The sequence below is a fragment of the Heteronotia binoei genome, unplaced genomic scaffold, assembly GCF_032191835.1.
Source record: "Heteronotia binoei isolate CCM8104 ecotype False Entrance Well unplaced genomic scaffold, APGP_CSIRO_Hbin_v1 ptg000294l, whole genome shotgun sequence".
Taxonomy (NCBI): Eukaryota; Metazoa; Chordata; class Lepidosauria; order Squamata; family Gekkonidae; genus Heteronotia; species Heteronotia binoei.
This window is the reverse complement of record NW_026800011.1, coordinates 207,934-230,859: the sequence shown is the minus strand read 5'-3', so window position 1 is coordinate 230,859 and position 22,926 is coordinate 207,934. Positions and strand designations below refer to the sequence as shown.

The 22,926-nt window shown below is 39.7% G+C and overlaps 1 protein-coding gene across 3 annotated transcripts in view; it reads right to left on the bottom strand.

Moving 5' to 3' along the window:
• LOC132590562 (ubiquitin-protein ligase E3A) overlaps positions 1–22,296 on the bottom strand; it is a 37,207-nt gene extending 14,911 nt beyond the window's left edge. The window contains exons 1-6 of one of the 3 annotated variants that reach the window (XM_060263499.1): positions 22,235–22,289; positions 18,122–18,285; positions 14,891–15,005; positions 9,758–9,802; positions 3,318–3,628; positions 1,120–2,372 (exon numbers count right to left, since the gene is read on the bottom strand). In XM_060263499.1, coding sequence (XP_060119482.1) covers positions 1,120–2,372; positions 3,318–3,628; positions 9,758–9,802; positions 14,891–14,910 — 1,629 coding nt within the window. In that variant the 5' untranslated portion in view covers positions 14,911–15,005; positions 18,122–18,285; positions 22,235–22,289. Of the gene's footprint in view, positions 1–1,119; positions 2,373–3,317; positions 3,629–9,757; positions 9,803–14,356; positions 14,475–14,890; positions 15,006–18,121; positions 18,286–22,234 lie in introns of those variants that run through there. The other 2 variants (XM_060263500.1, XM_060263501.1) reach the window with 2 other exon arrangements.
• Between the last annotated feature and the right edge of the window lie 630 nt (positions 22,297–22,926).

The following is a 22,926-nucleotide window of genomic DNA, read 5'->3' as shown; positions in this document are numbered from 1 at the left end:
CATGGGCCTTGTGCAAACAGAAGAGCTAGTGACTAAAGAAATGGGTGCAACAGCAGAGGACAATCTCTAAAAGCAGTCAGAAAGAAGCACGAGGGGGAAAATATTATAGCAGCCAAGCTTATGTGCTTAGGGGACTCTGCAGAATGCAGGAGAATATTAATTTGTAGGTTTGAAAAAATGAGAAGAAATGGCTTGGATCCACTGGAGCATTTCTGCAGTGTGACCTTCCCACTCTTTAGTCTGTTTGTGGGAAGAAGAGATTAGCGATCTCAGGCTCATGTACTCTTTCCACCATCCCTCATGAGATTAAAAATCAGTAAATCTTCAAAAGCCACAGTTTTTGCAACATCTGAATCAGATGCTTTCACAAACTACAGGTTGTTTGTCACTTGCAAACTAGAACTCTGAACCATAAGGACTAAGACTTACTTTATATTTCCTTTCCATAAACATTAGATCCTATAGGAAGGAACACCACATATTTCATGGAAGGAAGAAAACACCATGACACTATTACTCAAATATGCTAAAGAAAAGGATCACTGTCCATAACAGGACATAACATATGGACATAACATGACACTGCTGGAAAGTTTCTTAAAAACAAGTCACCAAGCATTAGTAAGGCAGACATCACAAGTTCAGTATTGTTCACAACTTTCATTTCACAGCTGCAAGGCTAAGTGGGTGCATACAGAACAGACAACTGTTTTCTCTGTGATACTTCTTTCCGAAGATTCTTCTTCCCTGAGTGAATTTCGAAAACCTCAAACAGCTTTTTGAAAGGCTAATACAGGACCAAAGTCAAGATGTGTTCCAGATTAAACAAATTATGGACTATTTTTGCAGAGGTTAAGAATCTTAATGAATTCCTCTGATTTTAGCATAAGTGAGGATGGTATTTTCAAAGAATCATTATACAAATGCATGTCAATTTGTGGGACTGATACTATACATGTTATAGTAAGAGTCTTCCACAGCAGCAAGAACCCTCTATTACTATTTACAATAACTGTTCATGACAACATTTCATCCTGAATAAATCCAGAAGTTACTAGTGATAATAAAGTAACACATTGGCTTCTAGCTATTTTGTTTTGACATGGTTGAGCTACTTACCCGGACAAGTGCATCATCTATGATATGATCACGTCTCACTTTTAGCCGCAAATATGGATTTAACTGCTGTCCTTGAACTAAACTGTAGAGTACAGTAATGCGTCGTTCACTGTACATGCGGATCCTGTTGTCATAATACAACCCCAGGTTCTTGGTAACAGCATTCAATATAAAGGGACATGTCATAAAGGAGAATTTGTTTTCCGTTTCTACCTTAAAGAAAGTGTAATCTTTGTCCATTTCTAGAACATCATTCAGTGGTTCATTAATAAATTCTTCAAAGGGGATAAGTGGTTTTCGGCAATCTATCGTTTTTACTCCAAGTTCAGTTTCCAGTGGGTCTACTCGAGGCCCTTTTTTATTTCGTCTCTCCTCACCCAGCAGTTCTTGAAGGGTTAGCTCGCTGGATTCTGGGATAGGTTCTTCATCCTCCTCTTCATTATGATCTGTATCCACATCCCCTCCTACTACATTTGCATAGTAAACCATTTTTAAGCACTTTGAAGCAGCAACAATGGCATCATCATCATTCACTAAGTTACGACTGTTGAATTCGTTGCTTATGACTTTGTAGGTTATAAGCTGCTGAAATGTTTCCATCATTCGTCGAATCTGGTCTGCGCTATACTTTGCCCACAATCTGATCAGTTTTGCTTGAGCTGCGAGGGGTAACTTACTCATTGCTTTGCAAAACAATGGCAGTGCCATTTCCAGGTACTCAGGACTATGAAGATTACCATTTTCCATAACAATAATAAACAAGTTGAGATAGTTAGGATCTCGAGAGTACACATTATGGTAAGTCAAGTCACATTCCACATTGGGTGATAAGTACACAAGTGCATTTAAAAAGGCAGTTTCTATTTTTTCATTAGAAAGTAATCTATTGTAGACCCGTCTGACTGCATCAATGTCTACAGACACTTCATCTGGGCCTAGTTTTTGTAGATTGTTATCCCCCTGTGCGTTATCACCTACTCTTGATGACGATGATGATGGTGCAACCAAATCTTCCTCCATGGCAGAAGAACAAGCAGCTTTTTCCTTCTCATCTTCATCTTTATCTTCATCCTTTCCTTGAAGAGACTTCAGTTCTTCCTTAGTATGCTGCTTGGCTTTTCGAAAACTCTGTACCAGTGCCTCAGCACTAGAAAACACTCTCCCAATGACACGAATTAAAGGGGAATAGTCCTCTTTTTCTCCACATAGCTCAAGAATTTCATATACCTTTTCTTCTGTTAAGAAAGTCACATCTAGAAAGTTAAAAACAAAACCAGAAAAGCTTTTTGAACTCAGATACATCCACTTAGAAGACACTAAGGGAATTATCCTTTCCTAACCTCAACAGTCATACAACTTTTGCATTTCATTATCAGATACCAAAATGTACTTGTACAATAGCATAAAGCCGCTATTCCTCAACTAGACAATCATAGTGATATGTTACTGCTCCTGCCAATCTGGGTTGTGACAGTCTCTCTGCCAAGGATCCAAAGAAACTGCAGATGTAATTAATAGGAGGGAAAACAGATGGCACAAGTAGCAGCTGCAATGGACTACACTTGTTCCTGACTGGGCACCTGATAAAATCTTGGCCCTCCAATATCCACAACTCTTTCACTGCAGCCACTGCATTGAGCTACATTTCTCCATCTTGAGAGCACAGAGAAGTACAGAGGCTACAGCAAGAATCATCTGACTCTCCTGTCAGAAAATAAGAGCACACTCACACATATTTGTGACAGAGGACTCTGCTTTGTCAAGGCAGGCAATTTTTTTCCTTGCTGCAGGAGAAGTGCATTGTCATTACAAGAATGCAATCAACATTTCAGAGATTTACCACAACAATATGCTTCAAGAGAAAGAACTCTTTAATCCTAAATATGCCAGAAGCTAGCTAGGAACCCAGCTGGCCATTTTGCCAAATTCTGGTGCCCAGTTATCAAGGTGACAGTACCTGATTTTAACATGCTAGATAAGGCCTTGACATTTTTTTTACTATCACATATAAGCCACCATAATGGCAGCAAGATTAGTTTTGTTGTGCTGTGAAAAAGAATCAAGATATATCTGATGTCTATCTCCACCATAATAGGTGTGCAAAAGGGCAGAATAACTACTGCAACAGTTCTTCTGTTATAACATAAATACAGATTGAAGGTTCTAAAGTATTTTTTTGAAACCCCCAAACACCTTACCTTTAAAGTCATCTCTTGGGCCTTGCATTTCCTTCTTGTTCATTTTTCTGTCAGTGCAGGAGTTGTTATGGGCACCCTTGGAATTGTTTTCTAGGTAAGCCGAGCTTGTCCCTTTCTTGGAGGGATGAGGATCACAGAGTTTTGCATTAATCTTATAAAGCTCGAGGGCTTTAATGGCTGCTGCATTGTTATCCATACGGAGAAAAGTTGGACAGGAAGCACAAAATTCATTCGTGCAGGCTTCATTTCCACAGCCCTCAGTTAACTGATGGTAGTAGCGTTCTATTAGATGCTTTGCAGCTGCTCGCTTCCTGTACCAAACATTCAAACAAGTAAGCACAAGGATTAGTATGGCTTTCATATACCAAGCTCATTCAAATGACCAGCAAAGCATAGATTAGTAAGGCACTGAAGTAATTTTTCTCAATTCAAAAGATTCTTTGCATAAAGAGATCCTGAAATGCAAGCTGCAACTGAATAAAATGATTTGTTTTACAATTTAGTATGTGGAAGGTAAATCTGACTGCCAGTTTTTCTATAAAAACAGCTACAAATCCAAGGCCTTAGCTGTACACTGAACAATAAAAATTAGATATGCTTAACTAGGAACAGAGAATTGGTCAGTATCTGTAGATATTTGACTGACTTACAAGATACTGTAAAATTCTGGGTACATTAAGCTCCCATGTTCCTACTACATATATTTTATTGAGACAAACTATAAATACACTGACATGGGTATATATGATGAAAAGGTTCAGTATCTACTTGCTTCAGCTGCATGGGGAACACAATTTTGTGTTGCCATACTGTATAACTTAAGCAGCTAAGCTGTGTTTTACAAAGTTTTTAATTTATGCATTAGAAAAGACGTCAAATAATTAAGCTTTACAGACCACCACTGGAGTGGCTATCATGTTCAACTTGGATACAGAGGAAGACATTGATTTTTTTTTAAACTGCTGTCTTTCAGCCTCAGTTTATTCCTGCTGAGAGAGCGCAGAGAAGCTCTGAGAGAGAGCAGAGAATAAGTGATATAAGGGTGAGGTTTGGCTAAGCAGTTGAGGAAGTTGCTAAGAATTTCTGAGTTTGTGTGACTGTGTGATTGCTGAAAATTCTGAGTTTGTGGTTGCTGGGGAACTGCTGCCTGTTTGGTTTGCGTGGGCTGAAGGTGATTGATTGAATGTGATTGTTGCTGATTGATTAGGAGTGGCTGTGTTCCCCACCCTCTTTGCATTATTAACCTGTGCCTTGCCAGGCTCTTGGCCTGTGGCTCTTAGCCTGGGGGCTGTAAGGACCAGGAACCCAGATTCCTTGTGCTCCCAATAAGGTAAGTTGACTCTCCAGAAGGAGAGCCACATAAACAAACAGGATTTAAAAGGGACTGTATATTTTAAAAAAGGTATCATGAAGGTAGAATGCCAGCAGGGGAGTGGGGGCTTTCCAGTGTTTTGCACCGAGTGTCACATGTATGACTATCTCCCCACAGGACAGAAGACTTGGGTGTGTGCTCGATGAAAGGAGCTCGTACCCTTGAGGCCGAGGTGACTGACCTGGAGAAGCAGAGTCAGTTAGGCACTCAGACTCTCGGGGACGTATTAGACGAGCCCCACTCTGAACGTGGCAGCCCCGTTGCTGCCAGGGAGCATGAGGGTCGAGAGAGAACAGGGCAACGTGCTGAGGATAAAGGGAATGCACCCTCAGAAGGGACCTCTTCTTCAGTTGGTGAACGGGTATCCTTTCGCGCCAAGGAACAATCCCTGGGCAGGGGTGTCTTGGCGCTTAAAGTCAAAAAAGTGGCAGAGCAGTTTTTAAACTAAATCTTGGGGGAAAGCCAACAGGAGATGAAATGTCTCTAGTCCGGGAGGACTCATCTCAATGAGATGAAGGGTTAGCTGTTACTATTCTACCGAGTAATGGATCAGAGTTGTCCACTGAGATGGTGACAAAAAGTATGGAGTGTCTGCCAAAGTCTCGAGGCAGCAGGAGGAAGGTTGCAGGCCTAGCTTGCCTGGGAAATTATACATGTTTGTATACAAATGCTAGAAGTGTTCGAAGTAAAATTGGTGAGTTGGAATGTTTAGTGTTGGGAGAAAACATAGACATTGTGGGAATTTCAGAAACTTGGTGGAATGAGGAGAATCAGTGGGACACGGTGATTCCTGGATATAATTTATATCGGAAGGGTGGGGAGGGAAGGGTTGGAGGTGGGGTGGCTCTGTATGTCAGAGAGAGTATACAGTCCAGTAAGACTGAGGTCAGAGAATTAGATTCCCTTCTAGAAATGTTTTGAGTTGAAATAGAGGGCCCAAAAGGAAATTTAACTATGGGAGTTTGTTATCGCCCTCCAAATCAAAAGATAGAGGACAATTATAATATGATGGAAGGCTTAAAGATAGCGGCTAAACATAAAAACTGTGTTGTAATAGGTGATTTTAACTACCCGCAGATTGATTGGGTCAATATGTGTTCTGGTCGAGAGAAAGAGATTGAGTTTCTAGATGCTCTCAATGACTACGGAGCAAATGGTCTCAGAACCTACCAGGGGTGGGGCGATCCTGGATTTGGTCCTAAATAATGCCCAAGACTTGGTGAGAGATGTAAAAGTGATTGTACCGCTTGGGAGCAGTGACCATAATGTTATTGATTTCACCATTTGTATAAATAGAGAGTTGCCTCAAAAGACCGGCACAACCATGTTTAACTTTAAAAGGGGTAAATTCTCTGAGATGAGGAGGCATGTGAGGAGGAAACTGAAAGGAAAGGTAAATAACAGTCAAAACCCTTGGGGAAGCTTGGAGGCTATTTAAAACTACAATCCTAGAAGCTCAGATAAAATATATACCACAAGTTAGGAAAGGCACAAACGGGTATAAGAAAAGGCCTGCATGGTTAACAAACAAAGTAGTGGAAGCTGTAAAAGGTAAGAAGGACTCCTTTAAGCAGTGGAAAGCTAGTCCAAGTGAGATTAATAAAACGGAACACTGGCTGTGGCAAATCAAATGCAGGACTGTGATCGGGCAGGCAAAAAGGGACTATGAGGAGCATATTGCAAAAAACATAAAGGCCAACAATAAAAATATCTTCAAGTATATTAGAAGCAGGAAACCAGCCAGGGAGGCAATGGGGTCCTTGGATAACCAAGGGATAAAAGTATTACTGAAGGAGGATAGGGAAATGGCTGAGAAGCTGAATGCATTTTTTGCCTCCGTCTTCACTGTGGAAGATGAGAAGTGTTTGCCTGCTCCAGAACCACTAATTTTGGAAGGGGTGTTGAAAGACCTGAGTCAGATTGAGGTGACAAGAGAGGAAGTCCTACAACTGATAGACGAATTAAAAACTAATAAGTCAGCAGGGTCGGATGGCATACATCCAAGAGTTCTGAAAGAACGCAAAGCTGAACTTGTGGATCTCCTGACAAAAATATGTAATCTTTCATTGAAATCTGCCTCCGTTCCTGAGAACTGGAAGGTAGCAAATGTCACCCCCATCTTTAAAAAGGGTTCCAGAGGAGATCCGGGAAACTACAGGCCAGTCAGTCTGACTTCAATACCGGGAAAGTTGGTAGAAACCATTATCAAGGACAGAATGAGTAGGCACACTGATGAACACAAGTTATTGAGGAAGACTCAGCATGGTTTCTGTAAGGGAAGATCTTGCCTCACTAACCAGTTACATTTCTTTGAGGGGGTGAACAAACATGTGGACAAGAAGACCCAATAGATGTTGTTTACCTTGACTTCCAGAAAGCTTTTGATAAAAGTTCCTCATCAGAGGCTCCTTAGTAAGCTCGAGAGTCATGGAGTAAAAGGACAGGTCCTCTTGAAGATTAAAAACTGGCTAATTAATAGGAAGCAGCGAGTGAGTATAAATGGGCAGTCTTCGCAGTGGAGGATGGTAAGCAGTGGGGTGCCGCAGGGCTCAGTACTGGGTCCCATGCTCTTTAACTTGTTCATAAATGATTTGGAGTTGGGAGTAAGCAGCGAAGTGGCTAAGTTTGCAGATGACACTAAATTGTTCAGGGTGGTGAGAACCAGAGAGGATTGTGAGGCACTCCAAAGGGATCTGTTGAGGCTGGGTGAGTGGGCGTCAACGTGGCAGATGAGGTTCAATGTGGCCAAGTGCAAAGTAATGCACATTGAGGCCAAAAATCCCAGCTACAAATACAAGTTGATGGGGTGTGAACTGGCAGAGACTGACCAAGACAGAGATCTTGGGGTTGTGGTAGATAACTCACTGAAAATGTCAAGACAGTGTGCGATTGCAATAAAAAAGGCCAACGTCATGCTGGGAATTATTAGGAAGGGAACTGAAAACAAATCAGCCAGTATCATAATGCCCTTGTATAAATCGATGGTGCTGTCTCATTTGGAATACTGTGTACAATTCTGGTCACCGCACCTCAAAAAGGATATTATAGCATTGGGAAAAGTCCAGAAAAGAGCAACTAGAATGATTAAAGGGTTGGAACACTTTCCCTATGAAGAAAGGTTAAAACGCTTGGGGCTCTTTAGCTTGGAGAAACGTCAACTGCGGGGTGACATGATAGATGTTTTCAAGATTATGCATGGGATGGAGAAAACAGAGAAAGAAGTACTTTTCTCCCTTTCTCACAATACAAGAACTCATGGGCATTTGATGAAATTGCTGAGCAGTTGGGTTAAAACGGATAAAAAGAAGTACTTCTTCACCCAAAGGGTGATTAACATGAGGAATTCACTGCCACAGGAGGTGGCGGCGGCTACAAGCATAGCCAGCTTCAAGAGGGGGTTAGATAAAAATATGGATGGAGCAGAGGTCCATCAGTGGCTATTAGCCACAGTGTGTGTGTATATATATATATATATATTTTGGCCACTGTGTGACACAGAGTGTTGGACTGGATGGGCCATTGGCCTGATCCAACATGGCTTCTCTTATGTTATGTTCTTATGAAAGTGTTCATACAGTCTCTTAAAACACACACAACACATACACTTCTGCATAAATGCATTTCAGCCCTTCTGTTGATCATTATTGCTACTGAAACTGGATTTCTCAGGGCATATCAGAATATTATGCTAGGAATAACAACACCGAATGCAAGTTTCTCTTATCCAATAAAACTATTCCATGCAGATGGCTGACATATTATAGAAGTTCACATGCAAGGTGAACATTCCATGGTGAGAGTGTTATTTGGTGTTAACCATGCTGTAAAATGGTGACAACCTTTAAGTGTTAAACTGTATCTAATTACTCACATAAATGTCTGTCCCTGACTAATAAATTGATGTTAGACAAGGGTAAGGGATTCTATTGTCACATGTCATGTCACCAACTGTAAAATCTTGGTACTAACTACACTCCCATTTCCAAAATAAAAGATAACATTAACAATATCAAAACTTTTGACTAACATTCTTCTCTGTCTTCTTTCTTCTAGCTTTCAGATAAACACCATACATTGACAACCATTGCCATCCTACCAAGAAGGGACTGGATCTAGTCTGTTTTCCAAATATGGAGACAACTTTTCTGCTACCCCCCCTTTCCACAAAGTGGTCCTCTTGGGATAGGAGACCCAGAAGAACAATGAGAGTGGAGGGTTTCCTGCAGCAGGAAGGGGAATCGATGGAAATTACAAATTTAGCCTGGATCCAACCAAAGAGTTCTTTTAAAAAGTAGTCCTTAGTAGTGTTAATTTTTAATCCAATGATGTTTGCAGTTAATGTAGCTACAATTCTGGCAAGGAATCAGTTAGGAATTATTCAAGCCTAATATGTATGATGGGAGTTATTTTAATTCATGTGGAGCGTCAAAAATTAGCTAACTTTTAGCCACAAAATTTCAGATTGCAACAATGAAAATAGAAGCCACAAGCATAATGAAGCAAATGTGTTATTTACAACTCTTCCACTGATGACATGTTACAGTATTTTCCATATTGCTAGTCACTGGACATAGCTTAGTTTTAGTTGTGCATGATGAAGTGATAGATGACTATGGCTGCAATCCACCAGAACAACCTATAATGTCTGTAAATAACGCACACCCTTGGTGAGTCAACAATTTTACTTTATGTAGTTGCTCTACAAAGCGAGCCAGCTGCAGTTTTAAAGCAGATTAGCCTTTTGGGCTATGGAAGCTCCAAACAGTAGAAATTTTACCTGGACTGCAGTTAGTATGGTACCAGAATACTTATATGAGGATAGAAATTTTAAAGACACTGCTTTGATACCATCTGTTGGGGAAAAAACTCACAATCTTGTATCAAATTGGACTTTTAAAAGTACATTTTGGGGCAAACTACTACCCTTGAGGAAATGGCTGCTAAATGATTTCTCTCAAGTACAACTTAAAGGTGGCTGTTAAAATCACATTAATGCAATGCTGATGTTGCATCTGGCTTCAGCATACAGTATGCCACACTCAATCTTTGAATTGCTAGTTATACTCACATTCGGCTAGCTTCAATGGTTTCAGAGTGAGGTTCTCCTGGTGATCTGAAAGGTTTAAATAAAAACTGGTTGGCAGTGTGGCATTCAGCTAAGTGACAAAATTGTGTATTAACACATTATTAGCACCTCAGTACTAGAGCCAAAACAGACAAGATAGGAGAGCCACAATTAAGATCTTTTTAAGATGAATTAACAAAGTGGCAGAAGACTAATGAGGCTAGATCCCCCCCCCCCACCTCAATCCAAGCCAAGGCCCTGTATGGTTGTAAAAACACTGGAAGACCAATTATCTCCATATCTGGTTTAATACTTAGAAATTGCTGTCACTGATTTCATTGAAAAGCACTTGGGTGATCCTTAATTCTCACAGCTACTCATATTTGGCCTTTTTGAACCCAGTAAATCTGGTTAAAATGGTTTCTAGTGAAAAGTTAGGTCATATTTCAGAATTCTCAGAATTTTCTACAAAAATTAGTAGTCTTGGGGGGGGGGGGACTACTGCAGCCAGAAGAGGAGATACTGGACTACACAAGCCTAGCCTCCAGCATTCCTAAAATCTAGTGTTTTAGTTTACATCAGCAAACAAATTGTGACAATGGAATGAACACTAGATGCTTGTGTATGTTCAATAACTACAAACTATGATGTGCTGAAAGCATTTCAAGCTGACACAGTGTTGAAATGTTTAGGAAAAGAGGTATGATTTTGGGTAGAAATGACAAAAACTGTTGCCTGGGTATCTTTGCTCCTTTTTCTTTAAAGGAGATCCTGGAAATCTTACAGACATGTTCTGAACCGTGTTGGTTCTGTGAATGTATTGTAAAGATTGGTTGGTTCTCCTGTGAATGTATTGTAAAGATTGGGTTCCAGTGATAAATAAGCCTCCAAACTGAAGAAAGACGGATGAAAAATCTTGATATCTTTGGAAGGGCTTCTTTTAGTTCTAAATATATATTGTCACTCTTTTGTGATTGGAAAGACTGCTTTTGAACTGTCTTCTGTTAATGTTTTTTTGCTACATGCTCTTTTCTATTTGAAGTTCTATGTGCAAGCTTTGTCAGAAGAAGAAGATGAAGAAGATATTGGATTTATATCCCGCCCTCCACTCCGAAGAGTCTCAGAGCGGCTCACAATCTCCTTTACCTTCCTCCCCCACAACAGACACCCTGTGAGGTGGGTGGGGCTGGAGAGGGCTCTCACAACAGCTGCCCTTTCAAGGACAACCTCTGCCAGAGCTATGGCTGACCCAAGGCCATTCCAGCAGGTACAAGTGGAGGAGTGGGGAATCAAACCTGGTTCTCCCAGATAAGAGTCCGCACACTTAACCACTACACCAAACTGGCTCTCCACTGACCTTTACAATACACTGTCTTGTTGTCTAAAATTTATGGTGTCTCTTAGTGGGGTTTTTTTATTCACACACCTTTTTCTATAATGGCACCAAAGAGGGGTTTGACCAGTAATAAATCAAGTAGGCTAGTGTTGTAGACCTGACCCACTCAGGCTGCAACTTACTCATGCTAGGAGTAAGGCCCACCGACTAAAATGAGACTTGCTTCTCAGTAGATTTTGTTCAGAGTTGCTCCCCTTGGATTACTTCAGTTTTTCACCGAAAACACTGCCCAGTGCCCCAGTTATGCATGACAGGTAAAGAACAGAACTACCCACCCTTTGGGCAAGAAGCATTACCTGAAGGAAGATTCTACAGTTTACAGCTTGGTGCCATGCTTAACAGAAGCTACATAAAAATATTTATAATATGAATTGTGAACCAGGCTGCTAGTTGCATAGCCATTCTTAAAGTTCTGAGTCCTCATGAACTACACATGAAAGAAGTGACCACTTGAAATCTTCCTGATGCAAACAGATTTTACACCTGCTACACTCTATGGTGAAGCATATAATACAGAATGTCAGTGTTTATAAAGACTAATCTTACAGTCATGCTGGCATAGATCATCTATATCAGTAAAGTATGGTATGCTACTATGTGAATGATTCTGGAGGACATTCTGTTTCCAGTTTTCCCCTCTTTGCACTTGGCAGTCAAAGAATTATTTTGACTTTTGGAGCAAACCATTGGTCTAGTTTCAGTAAATTGTTTCACTGAAACAATTCTCCAGGCTTGCTCCTTATAGTGACAAACCAAGGGCTGCCTTTGCATTTTAAGCATGAAGTCATGTTCTGCCCAAAGTGTTTGAGCAGGAACTCAGTTTTATATTGAACATGGAGGACAGATAATATATGATGGCTTTGTGACAAAGACATATTTGGGTTTGTTCTGATATTTCTATTCATTTCTGCACAGCCATATTCTTCCATTGTCAAAATTTAAACTTCAGTTCACACAGACAGTCACCTGTTCCTACGATCTCATCTGCGCAGATTCAACAGTCATGATATACTTGCTGCAACACTAGACAACCTCCAGCAAGCACATCCCGATTATTGACCCTTTCTGCTTCTGAAACACTGGAAATGTCAGTAGGCTCTAAATCTCATGGGGCATGATGTCACTGAACAATAAACTCGAAACAGTTCTTATTCTTTAAAAAGGATGTTCCTGGCTACCTTCAGGGTTACTTGATCTTCAGACTCTAGAAGACAAAGGCTAGAATGTGTTCTAAGACTAAAATCAGGTCTACCTGAAAAAGAATTAGCAGTTTCTTCAAATGCTAGTAATTAACTAAAAAGGTAGCCTTATACACCTCAGCTATAAAAGTATAACAGTGAGAATGGTTTGATTCATTATATATAGTCTGATTAACAGGCATGCCTTCCTTAAAACTATTTCTGAATTTTGTTCACAGAAGTTGAGCTACTTCTCACTGCAGGCCCGAAGTCCAAACCTAAGCACTCACTGGAAGTATCGCTTAAACCTGTCTGGGCAAGCCCTTGTGACCCAGAGAAGCCAGAGTGGTGAAAGTATCTGGTTACCCCAGGTTCAAATTCCTCCTTATAAAAGTTTTTGGGGGACAATGGACTAGAAACTCTTTCAGTGTAATCTAATCTTGGAGAGCTGGTATGAGAATAAAAATGGGAATGACTAGCTAAGGAGGCACATACACCATTGTGCTTTCCTTAGATGAAAAATGAAAAGGATAGGGAAATTTGAATTGTATTTTAATTTCAGAGACTGTGGTGGTGGTACTTTTGTTACCTGCCATAAGGCATTGAGGGGTTAAAGCTAAATGAGAAATACTATGCAAGGAAAATTTAGTCTAAGCCTACAAAAGCCCCAATATCCTTGATTTTAAAGTTAGCAATAAAATATTGGGAGAGTGAATGGCAAGGCTGCAAAAGTCATTTTGCCAAACACAGGTGCATACAACCTTCATGTTTGTTCTAGGCATTCCTGCACATGTTTTAACTTGCTATATTTACATGCATGAAATAAATAAATCATAAAGTTGCAGCAGCTACCCTGAATCAAGTGCCACTGAGAAAAATGCAAGAACAGGAATAGATTAACACGTTCACCTGAGAGCTTCATGAGTGAATCTCATGCATCAATCCCCAGATCCACTATAGGGCATTAACTTCATTACCCCTTTTGCTAAAACTAACATGCTCAGTCTTCAGCTATGTAGAGAGCCTCTCATTTTGCTTCTTCAACGGTGCTGAGTTACTCCAGTCTAAGCCAGGTCAATGAGTTTAGACTAGAGCAACTCTACATGGGACTGTACTGTAAATTACTCAAACTACATCAACTGAATGCAGTTTGACAAGGGCCCATGTAAGCATTTTCAGCCAGATATTCAGCTGCATGTCAGATTACTGAATATATGGCAATATGCGCTCAGAAAAAAACCTCTCCAAGGGCATGACAAGGGGTACAATTTTAAATTAACCAATACAATTTGCCTGGTCATATCACCTTAAGTAACAGCTGGTAGCTAACTTAAGATATAGTTATAATTTACAACTCCTTTACATGGCATTTTATACCTGTATGTCATTTATTTCAATGGCATGCACTTATAAAATTCCTGTAATACTGCAAAAAATAAAAATAAAAAATTAGTTCAAAGGAAGCATTTTTCACCTTCCCACTACAGCCACCTTAAACACCCACTGATGAAGATTGGAGGCCCCTTGGGAATGGTGTGGGATATTGCAGTGTGAGGGGGTGCAATTAGAAGGGGGAAAGTTTCCAGCTGAGTCAGGAATTTGCCACTTCATCTATTTGCTGGTTCTTCAAATATCAGCTGCTAATCCCTGAACTGTAGAATGAAAGTAGCCTTCAACCACTGTGCATAAAATGGACCTGATGTCTGATAGCAACTTATTCCTTTATTATTGTTGCAGAAAGTTTATTCAAGAAACTCTTTTACAAAACTTATTCTACATTACTCTAGTCAACTGCAGCGTACAACATATTTGACAATCTGACAAGAAGTTTTTTGAATGCTACATGTTTCATCATTCCTCATTCTTAAACAGTCTAAAAGACATTCCATAACTACAAGATGTTTAGTATTCCATATCAGAAAGCCCTAACAATCAGAAGTTATGTATATTTATCATCATCTCAACACAAGGGCTCTTACAGTTTTCAGCCCTGAATTAAACTGCAGAAAATGGGATCACAACACACACCCACTAATCTGAACACTGCAGCATGAGCTAGCAATTTCAAATGGTGGCTCACTTCCAACAACCCTCGGAGCAACTTCTCCATTCTGCAAGCCACTCCTTTTACCTCCACTGTAACTCCCTAGGAGAGAAAAGCAAAGGTATGCAAGTCTGCTGCACTTAGCAATACTAAAGTTTCCTTTAAAAAAGAATAAAATAATGCTTCAATGAGCTATGCAACCACATTTAATAAAATCCTGCATTATTTTTTTTCTGTCTTTTAAAGTTATTTAGACTACATTAAAGTTCATAATAGTAACATTTGGCATCTGTTGGAAACTGGACAATTTTTCCTAAATAGGAATTCTGGGATTATAACATTTAAAGAATATTAAATATATATTCAAATCATACAGAAAGGATGATGACATCCAACTTACTTGTCTTAACAGTGTGCTCCTAAAGATTACTTGCACCTATATTAAGATGTTACCATAAAAAGCACACTTCGCATTTCAGATAGTGTTTAATAAAAGCTCACAATATTTTGACATTTACCTTTTACAAGCTGTGGCCATTCGGTGACATTGGGGTGATCACAGTTTTGTGTTGTTGATCAAAAATAGGTTCTTGCCAGTCCTCTTGTGCTGAGCCAAGCATAAGCTTAATGGGGCTAAACAAATAAATGCAGGCTTGGTTAGATATCTTTAGGTTCATATTTCAAGCAATGGTTTAATGAATAATGTTAATGACAACATTAACTGATGCACTGTGGAACCCAAGAATAAAACAACATGTCAGAATTCTACTTACGTTCTGGCTTATATTAATTGAATTTAAGAGACTGATCCAGAAACACCACAGTGAAAGACACTGCCTGACAGAGGAACTTTCAGTGAAATTCAACTTTGGAGTATCTGAAGTATCATAAAGAGATACTATCATAAAAAGATATGGAAACATTGGATTTCAAGATGACAGTATCCAGCTCTGCCTCTATACCCTTTTTTAATCTTTCCCCTGGTCACTCAGTCTCTGAATTTTCCCAGTGTCTAGCCACAATTAGAGATTGGGTAAGATTATTGAGCTATGCAACCACATTTAATAAAATCCTGCATTAATTTTTTTTGGTCTTTTACAATTATTTAGACTACACTTAAGTTCATATTAGTAACATTTGGCATCTGTTGGAAACTGGACAGTTTTTCCTAAAGAGGAAATCTGGGATTATAACAAGAGCTCTGTGGCACAGCGTGGTAAAGCTGCAGTACTGCAGTCTGAACTCTCTGCTCACGACCTGAGTTCGATCCCAGTGGAAGCTGGTTTCAGGTAGCCAGCTCAGGTTGACTCCTCCTTCCATCCTTCCGAGGTCGGTAAAATGAGTACCCTCCTTGCTGGGGGGAAAGTGTAGATGACTGGGGAAGGCAATGGCAATACACCCCGTAAAAAGTCTTCTGTGAAAACTTTGTGAAAGCAACGTCACCCCAGAGTCGGAAACGACTGGTGCTTGCACAGGGGACTACCTTTACCTTTTAAGATTATTGTATCCAAGCTGAATTGAGACTATCCTCATGCTTAGGTTTGTGGGAGGTATCAGGTACTAGAACTCTCTCTACTGAGAGGATTCAACTACATCTGTCCTTTGCATCTTGCAGCTTTTGATTTATTAGTGCACCTGGATACTTGGATTGCAGTTCTATCAATCCCACTACTAAACTATCTGGTATGTCTTCAGACTTTCAGACCTAGATTATAAGGGCAAATCTTTATAGTTAAAATGCTGAAACTTGCCTTCTGATGGGGACAAGTCATAATGAGTACATTATACTAACAAATGTTCCCTCTTGTCCATCATGATTCATCCAATTTGAATAAAGCAATCGACAGTCTTGGTCTCTATGTAGCCAGAACAACCTCTACTCCTACTTATTAAAGAGAGTCCAAAGACTGATCTCAACAGTGTATACTGAAACTCATTATTTATATATCTAGTTTTCTTGGTACCTGCCTTTACTTGCAAAACAAAACTGCCCTGGAGACTTGCCAACTCAAAGTCTGAGCATGTTCTAGAAGCCATACACAACTTTTTTTGTTAGCTTTTGATAGCCAGAGACAGGATAGCAGAAGACTATCGTTTGGTGTGTGGCAGTACTCACTGAGCCATCAGCTGGGGATGAACATATGAAGCTGCCTTATACTGAATCACACACTTGGTCCATCAAAGTCAGTATTGTCTTCTCAGATTGGCAGCGGCTCTCCAGAGTCTCAAGCTGAGGTTTTTCGCACCTATTTGCCTGGACCCTTTTTTGGAGATGCCGGGGATTGAACCTGGGACCTTCTGCTTCCCAAGCAGATGCTCTACCACTGAGCCATCGTCCCTCCCTCAAGTCAAATGGTACAAGTCATTTTTTTAAACAGGGAATGTTATGCAAACGCAAGCAACAATTCTACAATTAGAAATTCTTCAACATTCCACAATACAGTTCAGCCTCAGATGCTATTATACTTAATTTCAAAAGGAAATTTGCAGTACATTACAAGTGACATATTAATCTGAAGCTGTAGTTCTTACATGTGAGACAGGCCTCCACGAATCACTGGAGGAGGCCTTCACGCCCTTACCAGACCAGTTTTGTAGGCATTCTGAACAAGCTGGTAGGTAGAACACCAACTTCCTCTTTTCCTAATTAGAACAGCATGAATGACTATATGGACTCTGTCCAAAGACATGGGGTAGGATTTTCCTGCAGAACAATTTCCATTTCTAAAGAATCATTTTTCATAAAATCAATGATGAACAGATACCACTGCCAATACAATGCCAGGCAAGCTTGGCAGTTTCATATAACTAGTCCTAGCAACTATGTGAAAGAACACATGTGGACTTTATTGATTTATAAATGGGGTGTGTGTGTTTCAAAATATACAAATACATTTATTAATCCCAATTTTTTTTTTAAAAAACCAGGTTATGAATTCATCAGATTGGCTGTACAAGTCAAACAAAAGCCAGTGCTAAAATTCTTGCTTCTATATCTTCTCTCAGATAGTAGACTGGAGATTGTAATCACCTATCATATATAGAACAAGTATTGCAAATGGTGCTATGAAGAGTGATAGTGAAAGCAAGGTGTCCCAGTGACCTCCATCAAACAAATTCAAATACTGCTGAAATAACTGAGCAGAGAATCATGTCTATGGAATATCATGCACACTTATTGGAGAAATGTAAAATTTTTGTGTCACCAGTTTTAACTGCCTTTTCCTTCTTAGCTTAAGCAATAAGCTAAAGAACTATATTGTTCTTTTATATATTTTTATAAGTACTATTCTAGTAAAAATAATTCCCTCATATAATTTCTGATTTGTTTGTATGTAACATTTAAATTTCAGGAAACACCTATTACACCACAAAACCAAATGTTTTTAGGACTGCCTTACACTACTTTTTTAGTCATGCCTGTAAGACATTTTAAATGGTATACCTAAAAATAAAGAATAACTGCTACATTCAAATGCTTGTAAACAAGAGTACTATATTTGTCAGAGCTATGAATGGCTGCAGCTTTCTTTAGAATATAGTTGGTGGAAACCTTTGCCACAGCCACCCTACACTTTATCAGGATCTCTTGATGAAGTTTGCTAAGTCAAGGGTCGAGAGTCACTTTCTAGCTTTCCCTCAAAATAAACTAATGAAATGCACAGTATGAAAATAATGCAGTTCACAAGCTTGAGCTCTTCTCTTCAGTTACCCTATTTACACCGGAAACTTCTATTTCAAAATTTTACCTGTCAACTGTTTCTTGTGATCTGGCTTCACTGGTATAAGATGTAGAGCTGATCTTCTACTCTGTCATGTTGCTGCCAGCCAGCGATTATTCAGCAACACTCGTACCCACAGCACCCCGAGGCCACCCATGGACTTTTTGCTCTCCAGCTGAAGATTTCCATTGCTGAAACGGAACCAGTTAATGTCTCACCTACTTCTACAGCCTGATCTTATTTTTACCTATATTTAAAGCATAACATTCTAAACCCTCATTCAGAAAAAAAAGTCTCTATGTTCTCATCTCAGACTTTCAGAACTCCTGATGACACTGAGATAAATGATAATGGCTGACACTTTTCAGCTTAAATGCTAAACTATTAAAGTGGGGGGAAATTTGGCAGAAAATCTGGCAGTCTCTGCTAGAGAACACGAGAAATTCACATAATGTTCCTGCACATGACACGCAGTAAACTTATGTTTTCTCTTTATTTTCAAATAAAAGCTTCAACTGCTTTTACATACTACAATATAAGCAACTGCCAATGGGAACAGTACTATGCAACAATTGCCTTTTTACTATGCTGGAAAACAGCCAAAGATCTGCAAGTGTATATGAGAAAACAGAAGCTTTTCTACCACAACAAATTTATGAAAAATGGTTAAATTTAAGGCAAATACATCATTTGGACATTATTTCACTGCAAAGGTATTTTAATGTACAATTTGTTTTAAATATTGACATGAACTGAGAAAAGGATACTGGGGTTTCTAGAATACTGAGATCCAAAGAGCAGCTGCAGAACAGCAGGGACTCAAAAATATCTGAGAGGATGACTTCTGCCCAGTGCAACATTATCTGAGGCTTGGTAACCAAAAGTTCTAGTCAACCTCAAACTTTTATGCTTATTGCAAAACCTGACCATGCCTTTAATTTTATATTTTTGCTGACCTCATGATTGCCAGAAGATAGCTCACTCAAAATTGAAAGGTCAAACGTCCAGGGTTTTGATAGAGCTGACAGAATTATAGAAGCATTTTCTGTGCTCTGTAGTCATTCACACTCCTGAAGGCTTCATTACTGGTATACTGGCAGTTTTTAACAGATTCTAAACAAATGATTACTCAAGAAAAGAAACAGACTACTGAGCAATCTAGAAAAATGCCTTGTGTGTCATAGAATTTCATGAATCACAACTGGTTATGTGGCAGTTTTAAGAACTTTTGTGCTGAACACAAAGGATGGAGAGGGTACCATTGCAGTACATCTTTAAAACTTCAGACATATACCTCTTAAACGCTGTGATCCTTAGCTAAAAACCAAGCTTAATCTTATCTCACTTTTCCCTGCCAGTAAAGAGGTTTTTTAAGAGAGCTAAACTCGTGTTTTTTACCTAGACCTACAGACATTGAGCGGTTAATGCCGGTATTGGCTAATTATATAACATTGGATAATTATATAATTACTCTTATAGTGGGGTAAAATCCCTGATTTGAACAGCATAAACTTTTAGACATACAAAAGAATTCAGACTTCTCATCAAAAGGGACATGAACTAGATCTCTTCATCTGTCTGACTGAGACTGAAGAGTAACTTTCTGGACAATAAAACAGGTGGGTTGGCCCAGAGATGTTGTGAGTGCAAGAGCTGCTGAGCAGTCATCAGCTTCCACTTGAGGATAAAACCTTATTAGTCTTCTAGAGACTAAAGACTGTATGCATGAAAGCAGCACAGCTGTTACAAAAGTTTATGGGTAAGTTCTTACTACCTTCAACTTTCATTATAAGTATAATTCTACCACCATTCTTCAGACCCCAAAGTTATTTTAAACACATGCCCACTATCCAGTCATTTGCTATAGGCCTGGTAAGCAACATTTGAATGTGTTCATCTGGCAAAGGCTGCCCATTCAATTCAATGGTTGGAAAGAACCATCAGTAGCTGTAGAAGTTTAATATACAGAGCACAGCACATAGGCCTCTGGTTCAGAGCAGCTGTACAAAGCTACTTCACAGTCCCCTGTAGAAACTGCATTTCATTTTTGCTTCTCTCTGCACACTAAAGTTATCAGGATCCAGCAACTAGATATCCATGCAGTTTATTTTTACACGAACAAGCCTGGGGATCCTCTAATTCATGTGATCCCCTCCCCACTTGCAAGCTCAACTACCATTTCACTGCAAAGCATTGCTTGGTTCAAAGTACGAACTGCATGAGAGACAGATGTATTATTATGACTTCCTGAGGTATTTTTTTTAAAGTTAACTTGTTTTTCCCAACAAGACTCATACTTCCCATCATGATGTTGAACCAAGTCCTTTTGTATGACACCACAGGGCTTGGGAATACAGCCCACAGGCCTCACACAGCCCACAAGGGGGGTGGAGACCCAGTTTGGTGTAGTGGTTAAGTGCGCGGACTCTTATCTGGGAGAACCGGGTTTGATTCCCCACTCCTCCACTTGCACCTGCTGAAATGGCCTTGGGTCAGCCATAGCTATCGAGGGCAGCTGCTGTGAGAGCCCTCTCAGTCCCACCCACCTCACAGGGTGTCTGTTGTGGGGGGAGAAGATATAGGAGATTGTAAGCTGCTCTGAGTCTCTGATTCAGAGAGAAAGGCAGGGTATAAATCTGCAGTATTCTTCTTCTTATACCCTGCAGCCCAGAGCCTTGGTACTCACAATCTGCCCTCTTGGCTCTGTGGAAAGGAATAATCTGTACTTCTCATTGAAAAGAAGGCTTCTTCTGTGAGATGACTGGATCTCCCACTGCACTTGGCCAGAACTCTGCAGTTGCTAGAGTGATCGCAATCCCTTGGATCCATGGAGAAGTGATTCCTCTTTGAATTCTATCCATGCAACTGAGCCAAGGCACCACTGCTGTAAAGTTACCCTTCCCAGGAGTAGGCACAGAATGACACCTCCCAGCCGAGAGGTGGAATTTTGAATCCTAGGAAACTTTTCAGTGCAGGGGAAGGGTCTCAGCATATCTTTTCTCTAATCTGGGAGAAAGGATTCTGAACCTCTGTCTTTCTAGAAAATTTTTGCTGTGCTCCTTTTCAAGTATTTGTTGCTATTTGAACATAAAGTTATAGTGGCGTACTTTTACATTTTTGTTTGCTAAATACAAAAAAAACCCATTAAAAATCAGATCACACTATTTAGGGCATTGGAAATATTTTCGATTCAAACATTTCTGGAAAATTCACATCACTAGCTCTTGCTCCACTCAAACCACAAACTATGGCCAATTCTTTTCCCAACGGATAACATCCCAAACAAAGACTGCACCAGAATTTGGGATAGTCATGCCTTTTGGCTCAGATGCATCAACAAACCAAAAAAAAATCATACAGAGAAAGTCAGAGGTTTTAATAATCAAACTGTGTACAAAGGAAAAGGAATACACAAAGTCAAGGATTCACCAGGCTCATTTACATAATGCTAAACCAGTTTATGTCATGTCTGAAGCATTCCAATACTACAGAGTAACCCAGTAGCAATTTAGAAGAGCTGGAAGTGTCATATTAAATGCTGCTGTACTACTATGAGTTTTTTTTAAAAAATCTTACTATAACAATCAGTGAGTCTGAATTTCAGAACTCATTCTGTTGTGAAGTGTAATATAACGCTGAACGGCAGTATAAAATGTGGTGCAATTTGTGTCTTTTTTCCACTTATGCCCGACTGAAGTTGAAGTTACTATAAACAAACAACAAAATATTATGAATTAAGACATTTGTTTGGGATCAGATATTTTCACATGATACTTAATCAACAGATAAAAATGTTGCATAAGAAAAGAATACTCAGATAGGCTATCACAGAAAAATAAAATGCTAGACTTAGGGAAGGTACACAGTTTATCCATACTGCAAAGGCATGTGGCAATTAAGAGAACAGAAAGGCTGACTCAATTTGTAGTCTATGCACAAACAACTTACAGAATACATTACTCATTTAGTCAGACTGTTGATTTCTAGCAATTAGAATTAATAAATATACATTATACAATAACCCACTGCATGAATATACAGAAACACCGTATAGTCATGTAAATGTAATTTGTTTCAGGAGTCTCCATCAAGTTTAAGACAACAAGAAACAAAACATCTAAGACAGGACTTTTCACATACCATGTTTTAGCAGCACTTCAGCAGACTGGTCTTGCAAGAGCTCTTCAACAGGTTACAGACCTAGGATGCAACATATGTATATATTAAAATAGTGGCTTAAAATGTCAGACAAGATAATGCCATTTAAGGTAAACCTACTCTACAAACTTACTTTATCAATACAACCACATGCACTGCAATTCTAAAATACTATGTTTGAAAGCTATCTATGCTGTGACTAGCCTGTATTTTTAATGTTTCAGCAGTCTTGTGTTCATCACAACCGTTGATACTATGATAACCCAATAATTGTAAAGTTCAGTCCAGCCTCATTGTGCTGTTATATACTTTTCCCTATGTCCTTATGCTTTAGAGCAGGAGTGTCAAACATGCAGTCTGTGGGATGCATCTGGCTGCCACAAGGCTCAAATCCAGTCCCCAGTACTTTGCTTTCCCCCCAGCTATCTTAATGGCTCTTCGGTTTGTGTCTCTCTCCACCCTCTCTCTCTCTCTCTCTCTCTCTCTCTCTCTCTCTCACACACACACACACACACACAGAGCTCCATGGCTGCCTCATGTGGGAGAAATACAAAGACAAGCCTGCCCCTGCCTCTCTCCAACACACACACCACACATTCTGCTTAATTCTCCAGGGCTGTTTCTCTTCTTTTGGGGATGAAGGGGGAAAGGAGGGGGAGAACAATATTGGACCA